At 38.4% G+C, this 19,743-nt stretch overlaps 1 protein-coding gene across 1 annotated transcript in view; it reads right to left on the reverse strand.

Moving 5' to 3' along the window:
* Positions 1-1,135: 1,135 nt before the first annotated feature.
* Positions 1,136-19,743, reverse strand: part of Adamts5 (a disintegrin-like and metallopeptidase (reprolysin type) with thrombospondin type 1 motif, 5 (aggrecanase-2)) — a 42,969-nt gene continuing 24,361 nt past the window's right edge. The window contains exons 4-8 of the mRNA NM_011782.2: positions 12,893-13,176; positions 11,518-11,701; positions 11,005-11,180; positions 9,599-9,774; positions 1,136-6,156 (exon numbers count right to left, since the gene is read on the reverse strand). Coding sequence (NP_035912.2) covers positions 5,589-6,156; positions 9,599-9,774; positions 11,005-11,180; positions 11,518-11,701; positions 12,893-13,176 — 1,388 coding nt within the window. The 3' untranslated portion in view covers positions 1,136-5,588. The remainder of the gene's footprint in view (positions 6,157-9,598; positions 9,775-11,004; positions 11,181-11,517; positions 11,702-12,892; positions 13,177-19,743) is intronic.

The raw sequence follows: 19,743 nt of genomic DNA on the forward strand, positions 1-19,743 counted from the left end.
CACTAAATGTTGACTACAGCATGAAACACTACAATGTTTAAGAAGAAAATACACACAGAGAAGTTTCCACTAACTGTTGAAAACTTAGAAATTCAGAAACACAAAGACCAAACTCTCACCGGTCTCTCTTCAAGATTTGATGATCTCTTAACTGTGCTCAGATATACCATGGATCAGAATGTCCATTAGATATGCTGACTCCTCAACCTTTTGTGCCTGGACTTAACAAAAAGGATAGAGATCATTTTTTAGTAAGTTATAGAATGGTGTGAAAACTAAAAACGAAGTCAGTAATGCTATATTTGACAGTCATTGCTAAAGACCTTAGCACCTCTGTTACGATAACGGTTTTTCACTAGATAAGGCAAAGAAAAATTGAGTTAAACAACTGTGTATTGTGAGCACAGGTGTCCATGGAATTCTGAGTCACTGGGGGTTTTTAATTGACAGTGTGATGGGTCAGATGGGACCGTGCTAATTTTTTCTTTTAACCTGTGTAGTCCACACATGCTGGTTAGTAGAGACATAAAGTAGGGGCTAATAGACTTCTTTTCTCTTGGTGACACAAATAGACACCAGATAAGACCAGATTAAAAGCAGGTAAATGCAGAGTTTTTTCAGGTGCTGCTCCCAGGCAGGCTCACTGGGTTCACCTGTCCCAAAGAACTGGGTCTGGGGATTTGGGCACCTGGGCTAAGGCAAGAGGGTTTTATATATCTTCATCAAGGGATGATCACATGTAAGCTAGGATCTGGGACTGTACCCATATATGGTCAAAAGGTGAGCCTTTGGGAAGGCAGACTTGGGTGGGTTGCTAGAACTGAGAAGGCCAAGGGTGGCAACTTGTAAGCCAGGAGTTTTCTGCTTGTGGGTGGGGTTGATGGAAGAAGGAAAGACAGGATTTTTTTTTTTAGCAATGCAAGGGCTAGCAGGGGTTCCAACCTAACAAGGACTAGAGAGCAACATATAGAAAAATGCTGATATATTAATAAATCAAAATTAACTGGGTGAACTAATGTTACGTCAAAGTCCTATTCTCTCTGCACATACATAAATGACATATTATATTTCCCATAATACCTGTACCAGAATTATATTCTATACAAAGAATTTGTTAGGTGTATTTTTTTTTTTTACTGATTTTTATTCCTGTGCATTAGCTTAATAATGAATGGACCTGTATTGCAATGTGTCCTCATTGTTTGATTGAATAGAATTAATGGGTTGATTATAGATTGCTATGTTTTGTGGTGATATGATTCAATAAGCCATGCCTATATTTCACATTAATAAGGGTTTATTACCACATTTTTACCAAACTATTCGGTTAGGCTGATCTATTTGTTTGATTCTTTGCAACTGTAGACTGTTGGCCAAAGAAAATAATAATACAGAAACCATACAAGTGCCTTTTCTCTGTGTTTTAATGATAAAACTTCCTTAATATGATTTTGCATCTGCTTTGACCTATTTTGCTCTTGTGGTTATTTCTTTTATTTTGTAGCCATGAAATAATAAAAAATGTAATGCATTTGTACGGTCCCATGTTTCAGTGTAAATAGATGAGTGGTATTAGCACAGTATGGCTGTTTTGCAGGGTTCTCAACTCAGAGTAGAATTAAGCATTGTATTCATCATATTTCTAACAATGAGCTGCAGTCATAGTGCACACCCTGGATTTCTGAACCTGCCTATGTTCCCTGCTGGTTGCACTGACTGACCTTGTTAATTTGCTAACAAGGAAGTTATTAATGGAGGAACATCGGAGCCAGGGCTTGACCCAATGACTTATACAGTGGGGCCAAGAGTGCTTGACTTTATTTCTAGACCTGGACCGCACAGTCTCACTCACAAATGAGCTGTTGTTACCAGAGTTGTTCCTGCTTGTCCCATGTCCTACCACTCTGGTCTGATAGTAGTAGTAAAAAGTCTTACTTTGTTATGTGCACTTACACCCATAGACAAGGTTATGACTGGTATTAGAAATACACAAATCCACTTTCATTTGAGATCATCTCTAGAATCTCTACAGACAGCAGAGGCTCAGACACTGTTTTTGTGGGAAGCTGTTTCTAAAGCTGTAAGAGTTTGTATTTATCATTCTTTAATCACTTAGAAGTTATGTGTCTATAACATGCATATAATAAATTTAAGTCTCCTTGTATATAATTATCAGTGATGTGACTGAAACTGATTCTATTTCTTCCACCAAACTAGGGGCCTGCTATGGCTCCCAGACAACTCTTAAGTTCATAATCTTCCTCCTTCAGCCTCCTGTGTGCTATGCCTGTTTCAAACCCTGTTCTCCATTGTGTCTTAGCTTCTGTTGAGATGTTCCTAAGGTATATATGTCCTCTAGTTAAAAACCAGTTGCAACTTGCTGGATTGAATACACATTTTTAAAACTCATGATCTGAAAAAGCCAATGTTATTGGTATTTAAATGACCTATTAACATAGTGATCAATGTTCCTTTAAAATTTAAGAGAGTGGCAGACTGAAAATACATGCGGAATATACACACATACACCTGTTCCACACAGAAAGCCTTCTGTAAAAAAGAAATACAAAGCCACCAGTGCTGTATATTATATAAACTCACAAAGTGCACTTTATACACAAACAAGAAGCATAAATTAAAAAAAGGACAACAGCAAAACATTTCAAATATAAGATTTTGCACATAATTTTTGTTAAATAAGAATAAATAATTTCATCACAGAAATTCACATGGCAGTTGCAAAAACAATAAATTACTTAGTTTTCAGTGCTGCAACTTCTTATTCTGTTTGTTTGTGATTCATCCCTCAACTGTTAGTTTAAAACTGTTTCCACAGGAAGGCAATAGATGTTGAGTCTGTTAAATACACTATAACCATGTCCTTATACTTTCAAGCAATAAGGGGGTTTTAAGGTGGCATTTGCTGTTCTGATAGATCAAGGTACTGTTTCACTCTGGGCTCTTTTGCACTGACACTCACTCTGGAATAATTTTTTTATGCAAGCAAGGTTAGACATTTTGTAACCAGAGCACTGCCTTGTTCTGTTTCCCCACCTTTATTCACCATCTTAAATCCAAGGTCTTTAACGATTCAAGATACACAACCGGGAAGATGGCAAACACAGCACAGAATCTAACTGAATGAATTGGAATTTAATATCGGTTTCTCCTCCCACACTCAATTTCTCTTTCCCTCTGTGACACTTCAGATTTCTGACTCTCAGTTTGCTGTGTTTCTTTCCTCAGGAGATTTATATACATTCCCCTGTCAATGTAGGAATAGTCTTTTTAAAACATAAAGAAAATCCCTCTAGACATAGATTAGTGGTTTATCCGTTTACCCTCCTTAGGATGATTTCAGTGTGAAGTATAAAACTCGATTATTATAGGGAAAGTAACCCAGTGAAAATATTATTAAAAAAAACTATGATGATCATAGAGGGAAGCAGAGTAGGAGATAATCACATTTACTCTTCATTTATTTTTTTTAATATAACCACAACAAAAAACAAAATAAGAATTTTGTCAAATTGGAACTACTTGGCTTATATTGTTTTTAGAAATTGGAGAAAGTTGCATTATACTATTTATTCTCTCTGTACAGTTAAATAAGCAACGTGAGATTTAATTTTTTGTCTTATGACCAATTTGACTAAATGAACTCCCTGCTCTATATTTGGAGACCTGCACCCAATATAGGCTACAAGTTCTGTATAGTCTGCATTTCTTGATGTAAAAAGACCAGGCTGTGAGAAGCCAATGGATGATGACTGGTTTGGGAGGGCATTGGTCTGTTTCACAAAATAATCTCTTAAAACAAACAAACAAACAAACAAACCTAAGTAGGATTGCATTCTTTTTCTGTCCCACTGAAATCAATGTGATATGGAGTCATCAATTACATAGTTATTTATATTAAAATATCCTATAATAAAAATAAACTCTCATACATTTAGTGGAATTCCAGAGAGGATTTCTCAAAATCCTTCTATGCAAATCTTTCACAGTAGGCACATTTGGTATGGTCACTATAGAATTTGTGTAAAACAATTTACTTTGCAGATTTTTACGAAGAAAAAAGAAATGCCAGTGGAATAAAACCACGTCATATTATTTGAATTATCGGAGGGGGGCCTTTCAGTGAGTAGTTAAAGGAGATTATGATTATCATTAAGCGTGTGCGACCTTCTTGTGCAGGTAAAAGACTTCCTGAAACCACTTATATTCCATCACTTACATACTCACTGGTAGAGACAAACGCCTTCTGAGAGCAGAAATTCTCTAATACAGCAGACATATGCTTATATTTTGTAAATTATGAGATAATTGCCTATGGTGTGGAAACAGTCTTTTAAGTGCTAACTAGTTTGGTTTCTTGAATTAGTTGAACTGATCCGATTGCTCGTTCAAGATGAGGCTAAATACGAAATGATTTTAATATTACTGTTAGACCCAGCCAATACAGAACATACATCTTCCCACCCTCAGGAAAAACAAACAAGCAACCACAAACACATTTTAAACCCTGGCTGAGCAGAGGTGAGCCATTACTGCGGAAGCTGGATGTGACAGACAGCTTGCGGCTCTGCGTGTTCTCTATGATCCCTACACACTGTGAGATATGAACCAGGAGCCATAGAAAAGGAAGCAGTTGTGAAAATACAAATTGAAAACACAGTGACATATTTCTTTTTGTTGTTGTTGTTTTAAATTCCAATACAAGCAAGCTAACTTTTAGACCCTTGGATATTGATCACATATACACAGGAAAACACAGTTTCTACACCCAAATGATACAATAACTTGGCTTGGCTGCCTGAAAAATATACAGACCGTCAAACTCTAGAGTACACAGAACTGAATATGTGTTTAAATGACCAGACACACGCAGATCCTTTCCCTTTTTAGAACTTCACAGAAGGTGCTTGCTGTCAAAATGGTTTCTTTCTTTTTCTTTTCTTTTTCTTTTTTTTCTTTTTTTTTTTTTTTTGACTAAAATGTTATCTCCTGCAGGCTGACAATATACAAAGTTTTATTTAACAGCAGCAAGTTCTTAATTTCCAGTAAATCTTCTTCAGCTCTTTCTGGAAAATAGTAGTTGAAATAGCTGCAGACCTACTTTGGTCAAATATATATATTGTATTTACACATGTGTATATATTAATAGGACCAAGTTTATAAAGTGACATACTAAGGGCGGATGCATTTACAAACAGTAAAAATAAGCTGTGTGTCATGGCTGAACATGATCACGATGTCTTTGAAGACATTCTATAAGAGGTAGGTGACAAGACTTCTCTGCCATCTTCAAATGTCCCCGATTCTACATTCATCATTGTGTGTCTCCTTTGTGTAGGCCCAGGGATGTTCCATGACCCTCACGTTTTCTTTATTCCAAGGTCACCATCATTACACCAAGTAGAGTAAACCTTTTGGTCGCAGAGAGCAGATTCTGCCCATAATTCGACTCGTGGTGACAATGACATGAAGGCATGACTTTCTGTGCTTTGGGTAGGCCTTGTCTTCACCACAGCTGTATCTGCGATGATCCTCCTGTTGTTTTTTTGTGCATTAGAGTAAACCACAGGCTAACATTTCTTCAGCAGACATTGCTTAAATGCAGAAGGCCTCTGAGAGAGAAGGCATCCTTTAGCTAATTTCCTGTTTCCATCCTGGCACTGCACGGTCCTAGTGTGCCAGCCTGTGTCACAGGTCCTGGAGCAGGCCAGCCATGGACCTGTCACCCACTGCAGCTGTGTAGAGTGTGGTCCCACCTTGTTGCTGCCATGGCTGATGACAGAGTTTACTTTTTGAGTGGTCTTCTTGGGAACAAAAAAGCTGTAACGGACGTCTAGCGCTTTAGTTGGGTCTGTGGCAAGGATCTGCACGATCAGGATTTCTTTTGTGGCTGAATAGCCCATCCCATGTAAAAAATCATCTCTGTGGCTCCATCCACTGTAGTTCATGACGGTACCATTGATGTCGATGATGGTCTCTGAAGTGGAAATCATGTACTTGCCATTGATAAGGTACTCGCCAGTTTTCTTCTTCAGGGCTAAGTAGGCAGTGAATCTAGTCTGGTCTTTGGCTTTGAACTGTCGGACTTTTATGTGGGTTGCTCCTTCAGGGATCCTCACAACGTCAGTATAACCCTTGCTGTAGGCCAGGGTGTCCAGGTGAAAGGTTGGAAAAAGAAGGGGGCAGTGAGATAGAATTAGCATATGGCTATACATGGATAAACAAATAGAACTACTCTAAAAGTTTTCCCCCATCTTTACACAGGGCTTTAATATATTCAAGAGCTTAAGTTTAAATTGGCTTTAAACGTTTTTCCATAGGACAAAATAAGATTGCTGTACAATATAACATTTTATAGTTTTTTGTTGAGATATTAAAAATTAGAATGGTGCTAGCAACCCGTGCTGATTTTAAAAATGGGTTTAGAGATTCATATGACCATTTTATCTTTATTTGTACCACATTTGTACATATATAGCACATTTACAAAGATATTTTATGTTCTTCCAGCACAGGCACAAGCAGGTTATATGTGAGTATAAACAGCCAAGTCTGTCTCAGTTACTCTCATGGAAATACTTAATGTTTTTAAATTCTGATATTGGATTCACTAGAAAATATTTTAGAAGGCTCTAATTCTGTGCCCTGGGGTCTGGCAAATCTTTGTCTTTCAAGGAGGGCTACAGGGGATGCTCTAAGAGTCTTTTATGTTGCTCCAATATGCAGACTTCTTGAGAAGAACAGGGCTAGTTGCTCACTGAACTGGCGTTAGAACAAACCAAGTCAGCTTCCAAACCCTGACACCATTGCATACACTAGCAAGATTTTGCTGAAAGGACCCAGTTATAGCTGTCTCTTGTGAGACTATGCCGGGGCCTAGCAAACACAGAAGTGGATGCTCACAGTCAGCTATTGGATGGGTCACACGGCCCCCAATGGAGGAGCTAGAGAAATTACCCAAGGAGCTAAAGGGATCTGCAACCCTGTAGGTGCAACAACATTATGAACTAACCAGTATCCCGGAGCTCTTGACTCTAGCTGCATATGTATCAAAAGATGGCCTAGTTGGCCATCACTGCAAAGAGAGGCCCATTGGACTTGCAAACTTTATATGCCCCAGTACAGGGGAACGCCAGGGCCAAAAAGGGGGAGTGGGTGGGTAGGGGATGGGGGGATGGGTATGGGGGACCTTTGGGATAGCATTGAAAATGTAAATGAGGAAAATACCTAATTAAAAAAAAAAGAAGAAGAAACCAAGTCTCGGCCTCTAGCAGCCTTACTAGATTTTCTGGGGGTGAGAAATTAAATGAAAGGCAAAATTTTGTCACTAGATCATGTGTACTTACTATGATCCCTAGAAAACATGATTTTAAGAGTTTATGATGTTTGGAATGTTTCCTTTTCACCCCAAAATATGATAAATTGATTGAGGAATTTTAATGGGTAAAGCCATAAGCCAGTCTTGAAAGATACATCATCTGCACAGGAGGAACTGATACCTGTAATGTCCAAAACCCTGCAGACTTCTAGCACAAATGCTAATTAAGTACTGGGACACTAAACCAAAGAGAAGGGCTCATCTTTTGCCAAAATATTTGCTTTTACAAGAGGTTATAGTAAACCTCAAAGATATATTATTAGCTAATATGCCCTCAAATGCTCCTCAGTTATTCAAATAGAAGTAGCATTGCATGTGCAGCTTGACTGTTGTGAGATTAAATTAGGTAATTTCTAATTCTTCCTAGGTCCAAGATTATATGTTAAAAATCTAAGTTCACATCTTCTGACTTGGACCGGAAGCTTAGTCTCAAAGGAACTCCTGGGTCTGAACGATAGTGTCCGTCTCACACATGTCAGAACCTCTGAGTCATAGGGAGAGCAGACTTCCTTGAGGTACCGATAATTCTGCCTATCTGGGCTCATTATCTTTACTGTTGTAATATTATTTAAGATAAGACCTTGTTCCTCAATTTTATAGTAGTTTCTAAAACTACTCTCCCCCTAATTCTCTTACTTTTCCATATTTCCCTCCTTTTCTGTCTGCCCTCTTTCTATCTCTCTCTTCCTTTCCTTTCTTTTATCACAAAATGTCCTCCATACTCATGACCTCAGGTATAGCCTCTGCTCTGTTTTGGCCTTCACCTACTGTGGTGAATTACATAAATCTCAGATGTTCAAGTTTTAACTTCCTCATTTGTAAAACAAAAGTTTGAGGTGCTAGTCTGTAAGCTTTCTTGCAGATTTTAGATATAGAAAGATATAAAATATAATTGGCTCTCCAGAGTTGCTATTATGTTCAAATGGTTCTGATGTCAATATTTAGGAAGATTAGTAGTATGTATCTACCATCAGAATAATTCTTCAGGTTTTAAAATCATATGAAATATAACTTTAAGGTTTTCAAACTAGTTTACTACTTAGTCCTTTTAATGAAGCTGTTGATGTGGTCATTTGATTCCAGAAACTGTAATTTGTGGTCTCATGTGTTTTAAAGCAAAAGTATGGAAACAGGAGACATTTCTGTGTGTCTGTCCTCATAGAGTGGACAGAAACCAGATCATTCCCTGTAAAATGGGAGTGTTGTCACAGTGCCTCAATTAACTTACATTTTGCAGGGAAAAATGTTTTCTGAAGAGAAACACACTGTTGAGTGAGAAATTGTTTGCTATAAAAATTGTAAAGAGAGCCAGGAGTGGCATCTCACACAGAGAATCCCAGCACAGAGGCAAGGTGATCAGATGTTCAAGGGTTCAAGGTTTCCCTGGTCTGCATGCCAACACCATGCCTCAAAAAAAAAAACCCACAAAACAAAACAAACAAACAAACAAAAAACAAACTAACCAACCAAAAAGTACAAAGGAAGCCATGGAAGAAGGGAGGAGGGAGGAAACGTGAGGTTGGGAAGGTATCACAATGTTGTGCAGTGGAAGCTGGAAGACTGGGTGTGAGTATGACCAAAATACATTGTAGACATGTATGAAATATTCATAGAATAAATTAAAAATAGCATGGAAGGAGACAAAGAAGGATGGCTCAGGGTCTAAAGCACTGTGTATACTATTCCAGAGGACTCAGATTCAGTTCTCAGCACCCACATGGTGGCTCACAACTTTCTACACCTTCAATTCTGGGAAATCAGATGCTCTCTTCTGGCCTCCTCCAGCTGCAAGGAAATGGTGTGCAGATGTACAGGCAGACAAAACACCCATGAACATAAAATAAAACTTAAAAATATCATGAAATCAAGATAAGGCCAATCATGTGAGGCTTTAGAAAATGCAGTTTTGCTAGGTTCCACTTTAAAGAACAGTGCCCACTTTTTCTTTTTGCTCTTTAATCCTAAATTCTCCCTCCATGATTGTTGTTATAGTTTATCTGCTTCCAAAGAAATTTAAAGTTTCCATCAGCCACAGAGCCCTTGTCATCTCTTCTCCTCCCCTGTTCCTATGTAGGATGCATTGCTAAACTAACATTAAACCTTCTCCTGCAAAGAGATGAGGTAACCTGTCTCCCTTATCAGCTTTGCAGAAGTCTAAAACCTTGTTTAATTCACAGGAGTGCTAGGGTGCTGTCATGTTACCTTTTTTTATTGAAGGTTCCGATAATCTTTGTACAACTGGAGTTATCCCCTCCGCACACTCCACACTTGTCATATTGTAGCTTTGAGCCAATAATGCCGTCACATCCAGTTCTCACACACCGTCCTCGGACACACACAGAGTTGCTGTACGGCCTGCATTCAGTCCCATCCGTAACCTACATAAGACAATGTTATCAGCAAAAGGGATATCTGGGCTCAAGAATGGTTCCCTTACTTAAGGAAAAAGTTGTAATTTGTGAACTTTTATTGTAATAAATTCTACACTGAAAAATAAGGCAGTTATTGATCATTGGGTAAGGACACATACTGCTCTTGTAGAAGATCCGACTTCAGTTGCTAGGACTCAGGAAAGGTGATTCACTGCAGCCTGTAACCCCAACTCCATTGGGGATCCAATACCTTTTGCCTTCCCAGGTGCCTGCTCTCATGTGCACATGTCAACATACATGCACACACATGCATATATAATTAAAAAATAAAAGAAATCTTAAAAACTAACCCATCGAAAAAAGCAATCAACCACTTAGTTTCTAGAAGATTCTAGAATATGCATAATACATTTTTTATTGGAAGGAATACTGATTATATACTTTCTCTCTTAAACTTCTTGCATAATATATCTGGTGATTCAGGTTACTAATTTCCATTTTTTTTTTTGTCATTCAAGACACAGCCCCACTGTATCACCTTGTCTTTTTACATTGGTGAGAAGAATTCCTTAACTTGGTGGGGGACTATTGCTCCTGTGAGATCTGAGCACCAGAAAGCTTAAGAATACGAAGATTCTTTGCTGTGTACCTGTTAGTTTAGCAGCAAATTTGAAAATGTAGACGTATGTAAAACCTATCACAAGTAGGGAGGGAAAGTGGAGAGGTGTGGGGGGGGGGGGGGGGTAGAGGGGGGTGGGGTAGAGTGAAACCTGATCTGGCATTGGGTGAGGGAAAAGGACTGAAGCCCTGAGGGCCAGCAGAAAGAGTGGAAACAGGCAACAGATAGATTGAACACATAAATTAAGTAAGTAGCCAGAAAATAGAAGTCTTTCTTCCCAATAGTCCTCTCACAAAACTTGTTTGGAAAAACGCTTATTCTTCTCTAGGTTATTTTGAAGTTGACATTGTATCTTCCCAGATAATAAGCAACACTTTTCAAAATTTCATTTTTAAATCACGTGCTGGTTCTGTGAAAATGTTTTTAGACTATTTTGTAAAGTTGGAAAAATGCGGAAATTACAGAGATCAAAACAAAACCTTCCCAAATCTAACTGTCCCGAAAATAATGATGGTGTAATTTAGTACACCTTTCTGTAAAATAAGGTTACAGAACTTACTTTATGAAGTAATTTCTGCCCAGCGTGCCCACTGCTCCAGACATAGAGAGATAGTTACCTTTGGAGAAAAGACCACATAGTAGCCTGTGCCCTTAGCTCTGCAGGTAAGCTTGCACACATCTGCCGGCAGGACACCTGCATATTTGGGAACCCATTCTACAAATGTTTTGACTCCTTTTGCATCAGACTGATAGCCATTTTTGGCTTCACACTGCTCATGGCGAAAAGATTTACCTAGGAAACATAATGTTTGACATTTATACCTTATTAACTTGAACATAAAATTTAATGATTTCTGTTCTTATGAATTCTTTATACACTAGTGTTTCAAGTGCCTCCATATAAGCAGAATTAAAAACAGAAGTGTTGTCTCCCCATCTCTTGGAGACACTGATGTCTGTGACAGTAAACTAACCCCTCCCCCCATATTTATTAGTAACTTACATATGAGTGCCTGCTCTAGCCAGTATGAGATTAATGCTACTTCTCCAACCATCCTTGTTTATTTCTACGAAAATAGGGATAATGCATGACATATGTGATTACTGACACCTGAGGGCAGCGTACTTACCATTGGGTGGGCAGGGTGTAACACTGCAGGAACGGTATATGGCCCTCTTCCCTGTGCAGTAGCGGCCACTGTTTCGAGGTGCAGGGTTATTACAATGGCGGTAGGCAAACTGCACTCCTCCCCCGCATGAGCGAGAACACTGACCCCAGGGGCCCCAGGACCCCCAATTTCCATGGCTTGATGTCTGAAATAGAAAGCAGAAGATATTTTAATTCTGGAAAAAATATCCCACATGTATATTACAGTCACTTGCGTATATCATCCCAGTGGATACATATGCACCAATTAAGGGTTTGCAGTCCATTTCTGATGCTAAGCAGGTCATCATTATTCAGGACCTCATTTCTAGCAGCACAGGATCTAAAATGTCATCCTAAGTAATGAGCACATGTCAAGAATTACATCCTGTTTTCTCCAGGCATTGTATTTCCTGAGCCTTCCAATACTGTAGAACTCTTGTTCATAACCACAGATAGCTGTTAACATTCTTGGTACTTTCCTCTTGGACCAATAATGAAAAATGCATCATGCTGAAACCTTTGTTTGATGCTGGGCATTTACATTGCTTTCTTTCTATTTAGTCTCTACGTTTTGAGATCTGTTTGTTGACATCACACATTCTGTCTGTAACAGACTCTGCTTCGTCCACAAATGCATTTGAGCTGGGCTCAGCTAAATACCCAATTAGACATGACAGACAATGCAAAGCACCTTTAGCCTGTGTGCTCAGATATTGTGCTTTCCATATGGAAAGACAAGCCTAGGTACCAAACTCTGCACTTCTTTCTATGGAGACACTGCAGGAGGAAGCTGAGAGACTTTGTTAGCTGTGATAATATGAGCTATTTTGACTAGGAAATATAAGCTTCCTGCACCTGTGTCAGGATATCTGACAAGACACAGGCAATGAGAACTGTCTTCTGCATTGTTATCATATTCTTGGGCACAGCCTCTAGGGTACCATAGCTCTTAACATTACATACATTTTCTGTTGAGAGAAAGTGACCATGTGGGATCTTACAGGATACGAGCAAGGACCATAGCATCGGCAGACACGTTCTGATAACTTTAAGGATTTCAAAAGTGACCCTTCAACAAAGCACTGTAGAGGCTACACGTTAAGTGCCAATCTCAGTTTATTTGTGGAATTTGTCAATCTGGATTTACTCGTGAAATCATGGAGTTTGCCAAGAAATCCCTGTTACTTGTGTGTTTTCCTTTGTTTGGTTACAGGCAGGGCTGCAGCGGAGAGGAGATGAAATCTGATAGATTATTGAAGGACAAAAATCTTTTAACTGGGAAAAAAAAAGCCCTGTGATCGCAATGAGCACGCATGCCTGGAAAAGCACTTCCTGTGTTGGGTCTCGCCACTTACCGAGTAATATTTTTTCTTAGTTTTGTCCACACATTTGCCTTGAAGGCAGACTCTTCCCTTCCCACAGGGAGTGCCCTCCACAGCCGGCAGCTTCTTGGTCAGACACACCATTTGGCCTTGGCGCACCACAGCACACCACAGCCGCGCACAGACATCCATGCCAGGGCACACCGAGTACTCAGGCCCAAATGTCAAGTTGCACTGCTGGGTGGCATCGTAGGTCTGTCCTGGGAGTTCCTCGGGACCCAAAATCTGCTTCCGTGGTAGGTCTAGCAAACAATTACCTAAGAGAATAATCAAGGGTTAGAATCGACCTGGGTTTAGGTTTCAAATTGCTATAACCAGCGACCTAAGAAGTAAAGTCTCCGTCTGTAGAGTAGTCCCCGTGGGGATGCAGGGGCAGGGCTGGCCATCTGTTTGGATGCTAGAATTCTCTTAGAGTGGGGCCCTCTTGGACTGGCTGTAATGGTGGATGTCAGGCTGCCAATGCTACTGTCCTGGATGACTATTTTGTAATAGTTGTAATACATCACTGAGGGAATGTAGAGGGTCTTGGAGAAACTCTAATGGATGGAGCATCAGATAACTCAAGAGTTACAGCTCTGAGCAAGAGCTCATTGGTGACACCCCACTCACCAGTGCTAATTCACCTCTTCCTCATGTGCCCATAGTCTGTCTCCTAGTCACCAAGACTTAATGACATCCGAGGTCATTATTCACTTTTGCACTCACTGAAGGAGCACTTACTGAATGCCTAAAATTCTTGAGTCACATATAAGTTGTCAAGAAAAAAAAAGGGGAGGGTGTCCTGTTCTACTCTTAATATTCCTCTAAAGTGAGAGACCAAATAAGTATTTCTCACAGGCTGGCAAAATTTGCAATAAAAGGCTTTCAAGATCTCTAGAATAAAGCAGTGACCAAACGCAAGAATCTTCGGTAACTTGGACCAGAGAAGTTCCAACGTATTATTTACCTTGGACCTCTGTTAAACTGGTTTATTGTAGGCTTGTTGAGTATCTAGAATGGCAGTCAAAAGCAGTTGGGGTCTTACTGCATTGCATAGGTGGAGGCGGTGGGATGCTATAGAGATTTCACAAAAGCTGAAACTTCTTTTCACTCAAAATGTTTCCCTAAGAAGCCAGACTTGGTGAGCTGAAATCATTTTCTTTACTGTATACTCTCTCATGGTTTCTGTGCTTTTAATTATTATTTTTTCACTTGATTATATAATTATTACACCAATTATAATAGCAATAATAACTAACACTTGTTATACATTCATTGTTCTTTTCATATGTTACATGTAATATATTTCATGTGAATATTTAATTCACATGAAAATCCCAGGAGGTTGACTTTTTTTTTTATTCATCTTAAAGATAAACCAAGAAACATAAATTGTCAATGTCTTACCCAGTGTTACATGTTTACTAGGACTTTGTGCTCAGGGCCTGCATACTATGTTGTCTCTGCCAGACCTATAGAAAGATGTCTTATTTTTCTTTCTGAGGGGCTGACACATGTACAGAGCCTCTAAGTGACAGAGATTGTGCTTAATGCAAGAAACAGCTGGCCTGAAGTTTAATCCTGGTAAAATACCATATGTTTGTGTACTCTTAGCCAAGTTAGTTAACCTCTCCCTAATTCATTTATGGGATCTGTGAGATGCTTATTTTTTCACTATGTACTGTAAAGATAGATTTAGCTTTGAAAAATTAGAGACAGGACAGAAATAGACAAAATAATGAGAGTTACTTCTATGTTCGATTGAACTAAAGAACCATTTATATATGTTTGTCAATGCCATTTGTCCAACAAAAATTCTTCTACATTCAAATCCTTATCCTGAGAAAATATCTATTCAGCATGTTTGGAATGTACTATAAACATTTTTTTTTACAACTGTATAATCAACTTGGTAGAAAGAGAACACATACACCTATTTGTCCATCTGTGACAGAGGCATTATATGAAAATGAATAAATAGCCAATTTCCATTTAACTGAGCCAGAGCGTTTGAAGAGGTAAAACTTCTTAAGGCCAGCCAGAACAAGCATTAAACATGAGAATCTCGCCAAAGTGAACTCGGGGAGAAAAAACATCAAGTTAAAAGAAAAACATTAACATCAAGTCAATAGGAAAGAATGATAGTAAACCTCACTAAACATTCTTTATGGGACAGAGGAAGAACAGACACTTTGGAACTCTGGGAAAAAAATGTTATCTTCACTGCTGCCTGAACTGGGTGCTGTGCTGTGCAAACCAGAGCAGCCTGAGCAGATTGGTGATGTTAGTAAGTTGTCAACAAATCTCTTTGTCAACAAATCTCAGAGTCAGCTAGAATGCTTTCCAAGTCCTCAAAACTGCTGTTAGAACATTTTTCCTTTTGTTTTGTTTCTCTTTCCCTAAAAAGTATAGACCATAGACTTCCTAACAAGGTATTAGCTGGGAAGACTCCCACTGACACCCACCCTACTTTACAGGAGACAGGATTGCTGAGGAATGTAGAATGCAGGCAGTTTGGAACCAGTCTCTGATGAGGATACTTCAAGATGAAATGCGTCTTTACAAAACTGAACTCAGTGCAATTAAAATAACTTTCTCTATAGGAGTCACATGGTAGTGACATTTTCTTGTTGAAAATAAAGCAATTTTCTTCTTTGAATAGTTGAGATTAACTTAGTGCTATTTTTTTAAATAAAGATTTGTCTCTGCACTCATTTCTGCTTACTCTGTAGCATGTGACTTTGTTTTTATATGTAATGATTTTATATGTAATGATTTCCTTTGGTAACAAAACAGTACAGACATCTCTACCACATGGAAACCTTATGTTGGGAAATGACAAAAATCATTACAATGCCTGGCTATGAAATCCACAGTACACAGTATTTAAAAGTGATGCAATAATGAATTTTCTGATCTTTGTCTTCCACTTTAAGTGTGAATACGGTATGGAGGAAGACTGAAATGAGAAATGAGTATTCTTTCAGCATTTAAATTTCTTTGCCTTTATTGGAATCCAACTAACTATTGACTTTTTCTTTATCTGATCTATTCCTACTTTCAGTTTCTTCATATTTAAAACGTTTCTATTAGCTGGAAATTCTGCCTGGCCTTTGTTCTATTCTAGACTGCCACACTGGGCCTTCCTCACTTCCTCCCTCTGTCCTCCTTTCTCCTTCCTTTCTTCCTTTGGTGCATCTAAGATTGATACTTACAAAGGAAAGTTGGCAGGCACCTATACACATGATATACATGTTTTCCCATGCATCCAAGGTTAAAAGGCTGAAATAAGGCCAACAACTAAGACCCCAAAAGCATTATTTGAAATGGGTAAATGAAAGAATGTGGTTGTTTTTCCTCAGTCTCTTTACCCCACCAGTCAATGATGGAAGTTACAGCCTCCAGGAAATAAAACCTAAAAGGCTCAGAAATCTCAGGCTGTTCTTTTTCTTAATGGTGAGTAGGAATTATAGAACTAATTTTTAATGATTTTACCTTATTTTATTTTTAGCAGCATAGCTGTTTCTTCCTGTCTTCTTTCAGCACTTGGGTTATAAGATTGAACATTGACCTAAATATCCATAGCTTGGAAACACCCAATAAATAATCCTGAAGAAGCATCCGAACCTTATACAATGTTTGCTGTTCCCATTTTGTTTCTAGCTTCACGCTTATGGCTTTCTTTGGGGCTTTTAGATGGATGTTTATCATGAGTAGTGAGAAGCACTCCCATTCTTTGAGAAGCCATTTTGGGTCTAGTGATAAAGGAGCACACACACTGCCAGAGGAACAGAGGATGCTGACTAAAGTCATTCTAGGAGCTGAAGGGAGCATTGTGTACTCACCATTGTATTTAACAATATGGGAGTGAGGCTAAGCTTTAAGTCATAGCTCATTGTGGCCTTAGAGTATGTGTTATTTGTTCATATTTTCAAAAAGCATACTTATTATGGAAATATCAAGATGTGACTAGAATGACTCTTCATATTACCTTAAAATCTGGCTTTATATGTATACCTTCTGTTGGAAATTGACAGTGAATCCAGATATATAGCTTTCCACTAGTATTTTCTGTCCAAACTTCTGTGCTTGCTGAGTAGCTGTACCCTTAGTTCTTTAAATAAGTAACAAGATAATTTCTGTCTGTTTCTCTTATCAGCTCAGGTTGCTGGTGTTCTTGAGTTTTACCCACTGGGTCCTTCTCATTATCTGGCAGAGGACTTCCAGATGCAGCAAACAAAGCTATCTCCCTAGACCTCACTGAAGGTTAGGAAGCCCTTGGTAGAGGAAATTCAATAACCTGCCTCCTTTGCACTATTTCTATGTCCATGCTTACCCTTATTTCAGAGGCTTGCCTTCCCAGCCAGCTAACTTGTACAAACACTGCAACATTTCTGCAAAGCCCTTGGCCAGGGGTGGGGGAGTCCCACGAGGCATGGCGACTCCTGTTCTGAATCACAAGTCTCCAGATACAGTTACTTAAGAGTGTGCACTTTGGCTTCCCAGCCATATCCGAACCACTTCACATTTCTCTTTGGACCTAAATCAGGAAACATTCAGTACTAATGAATTCAACTCTGGCAGTGGTAGAGTGCTACAAATGTCCAGCTACTTATGCCTAATAATTTAAAAAATAAATCAAATGCTTCTAGTTTAATTTGACTCTAACTTCGCTTTGCTTTAGCACCACTGGAGAAGCAAATAAGGAGGTGATATCACACCGAATGTGTTTCCAGATCATGTGCTCTTCAAGCACCATCAAAACATTGGACATGTTTTGGTGACAATACCTACCTAAACATGGGATGTTTTTCTGCCTTTTTTCTGAGTGTCTCAATGTAATTTTCCTGAAAGTACTTCTTCTCACTGTATAAGTCACCACTGTATCTGGCCAGTGTCTACAGGTCTCTCTAGGAATGACATTAGCAAGACAGGTAGATGTCACATTGTTGTTATTTAGGAAAATGGTACCAGGGCACGGTGTGGTTTTGTTTATTTGTTTGTATGTTTTCTTGTTGTTCGTGTTTTTGGTTTAGCTTTTGGTTTTAGGTGGGCAGTTTTCCAGTTTTCTTACTTCCTTATTGTCAAATCAACTCATTAGAGCATGGCCTCAGGTGTTGCCAATGATCATGTCATTGGCTTCCTATAAAAAAAAGTAAAAAAAAAGGGGGGGGGTAAACTATGGTGTGATGAAATCTGTTAGTTTTGAACAAATGTGGGCCTGTGTGCTTGTTTTTATATCAGTTTAGCCTTGGGGTTTCTCCTTGATTCTCTATGGTTGTAGTTCAAATGTTAGCACTCCAATCATAAAAGAGGGGCGGGGCTTGCCAGTTCCTGCTACCACAGTGACACTAAACTGTCTTGTCGGTATTTTTAAATCAAAATTACCAGGCCATTAATTTTTTTGAACTCTCATTTAAATAGCAAAGCTAGACTCCCACTACTGGAATAAAATATCTCGGTGTGATCTCTCAAAAGGATCCATGGCTTGGCTCCTGCTGTACACCATCTTTCCTTATGCCGAAGTTACTTTCATCATTAGAAGTGATTGAAAACATACAATTTTTCTTTCTTAGTTAAAATGAAAGACCACCTAACAGAAATCAAGACATTGAAATATCTATATTTGATTATATAAGAATATATATATATATATATATATATATATATATATATATTTGTCCAAAGAATTCTCACAATTTTCTTGTTTATTTAATTCACATCTTGGAGACTCTGGCAATCTTTATTAATGAGAGCTAATGTATTTGTTTCTACTATGACTGTGTTCTTAGATGCTCTCTGTCTGAAGCCCCTTTGAACAGAAACTGATGCAAATGTAGGGGAGTTTGATGGAAATTAAAAACTAATCAGAGTACAGGCCCTTTAAAATATAAAAATACTGTTAAAAATTGAAACAATGCAGGAAGCATAGTTGTCCTGAAAGTCAGATCTTGACCCGCAAACATGAAATAAAGGCTCTGTTCTCAAATCATTGCCAAAGGAACACAATTCTACACAGCACTGCAGCTGAGCTAATGCGTACACAGACTGCAAAGCTGACCGACTTTGGCCATAAGAATTTGCTGCCTTAGCAACCTGATCCATTCACTTAGAGATTCAGGGTTGAGCTAAGCCTTTTGGAATGTGTAATATATAATTTTAAAATAAAATATTCATGATATTTCTTAAAAACTAAAACAGTAAGGGAGTAGAGTTAAGATGCTACTAGAGAGAGACTCTCTGAATGTTCAGCACTGAGAGAAAGGTGACTAGGTGATCGTTCACTCCGGGATATCTCTATAACCAAACTAAAGAGCTGCCATTTTTTTTTAGTCTAAATGAAACTATGCATATTAGTATTGTTTCTAAGTATTTAAGTGTTCATTTCTGCTATGATATATATGTATATTATATATATAAATATATACTCGTATCTATATTACTGATAAAATATTTATTTCTATATTTAATCATTTGCTTATCTATCTATCTATCTATCCATCTATCTATCATCTATCCATTTTTGAGGCATGACTTTGCTCTGCATGCAAGGCTGTTGTGAACTTCACAATCCTGGCTTCAGCCTGCAGAATGGCAGGTTTACAGGTTAATATTACTATGCTGCTGAAATTTTGAGAACATCTACACAAGACTGAACTAGATTGCTTTTAAGATTATGAAATGCAAATTCAAGTATCCAAAAAGGCTTTACCAGTTCAACAGTAATATAGGGAATCATGAAGTAATGAGCACAGCTTGGCTACAGGGTAGAATAAAAAACACTTCGTAGCAAACACCCACCTGTTTGAAATTAAATTAATATGTTGGTTGTTTTGGCACTGTTT

This window comes from Mus musculus, chromosome 16 (assembly GCF_000001635.26).
Source record: "Mus musculus strain C57BL/6J chromosome 16, GRCm38.p6 C57BL/6J".
In the NCBI taxonomy this organism is placed as follows: domain Eukaryota; kingdom Metazoa; phylum Chordata; class Mammalia; order Rodentia; family Muridae; genus Mus; species Mus musculus.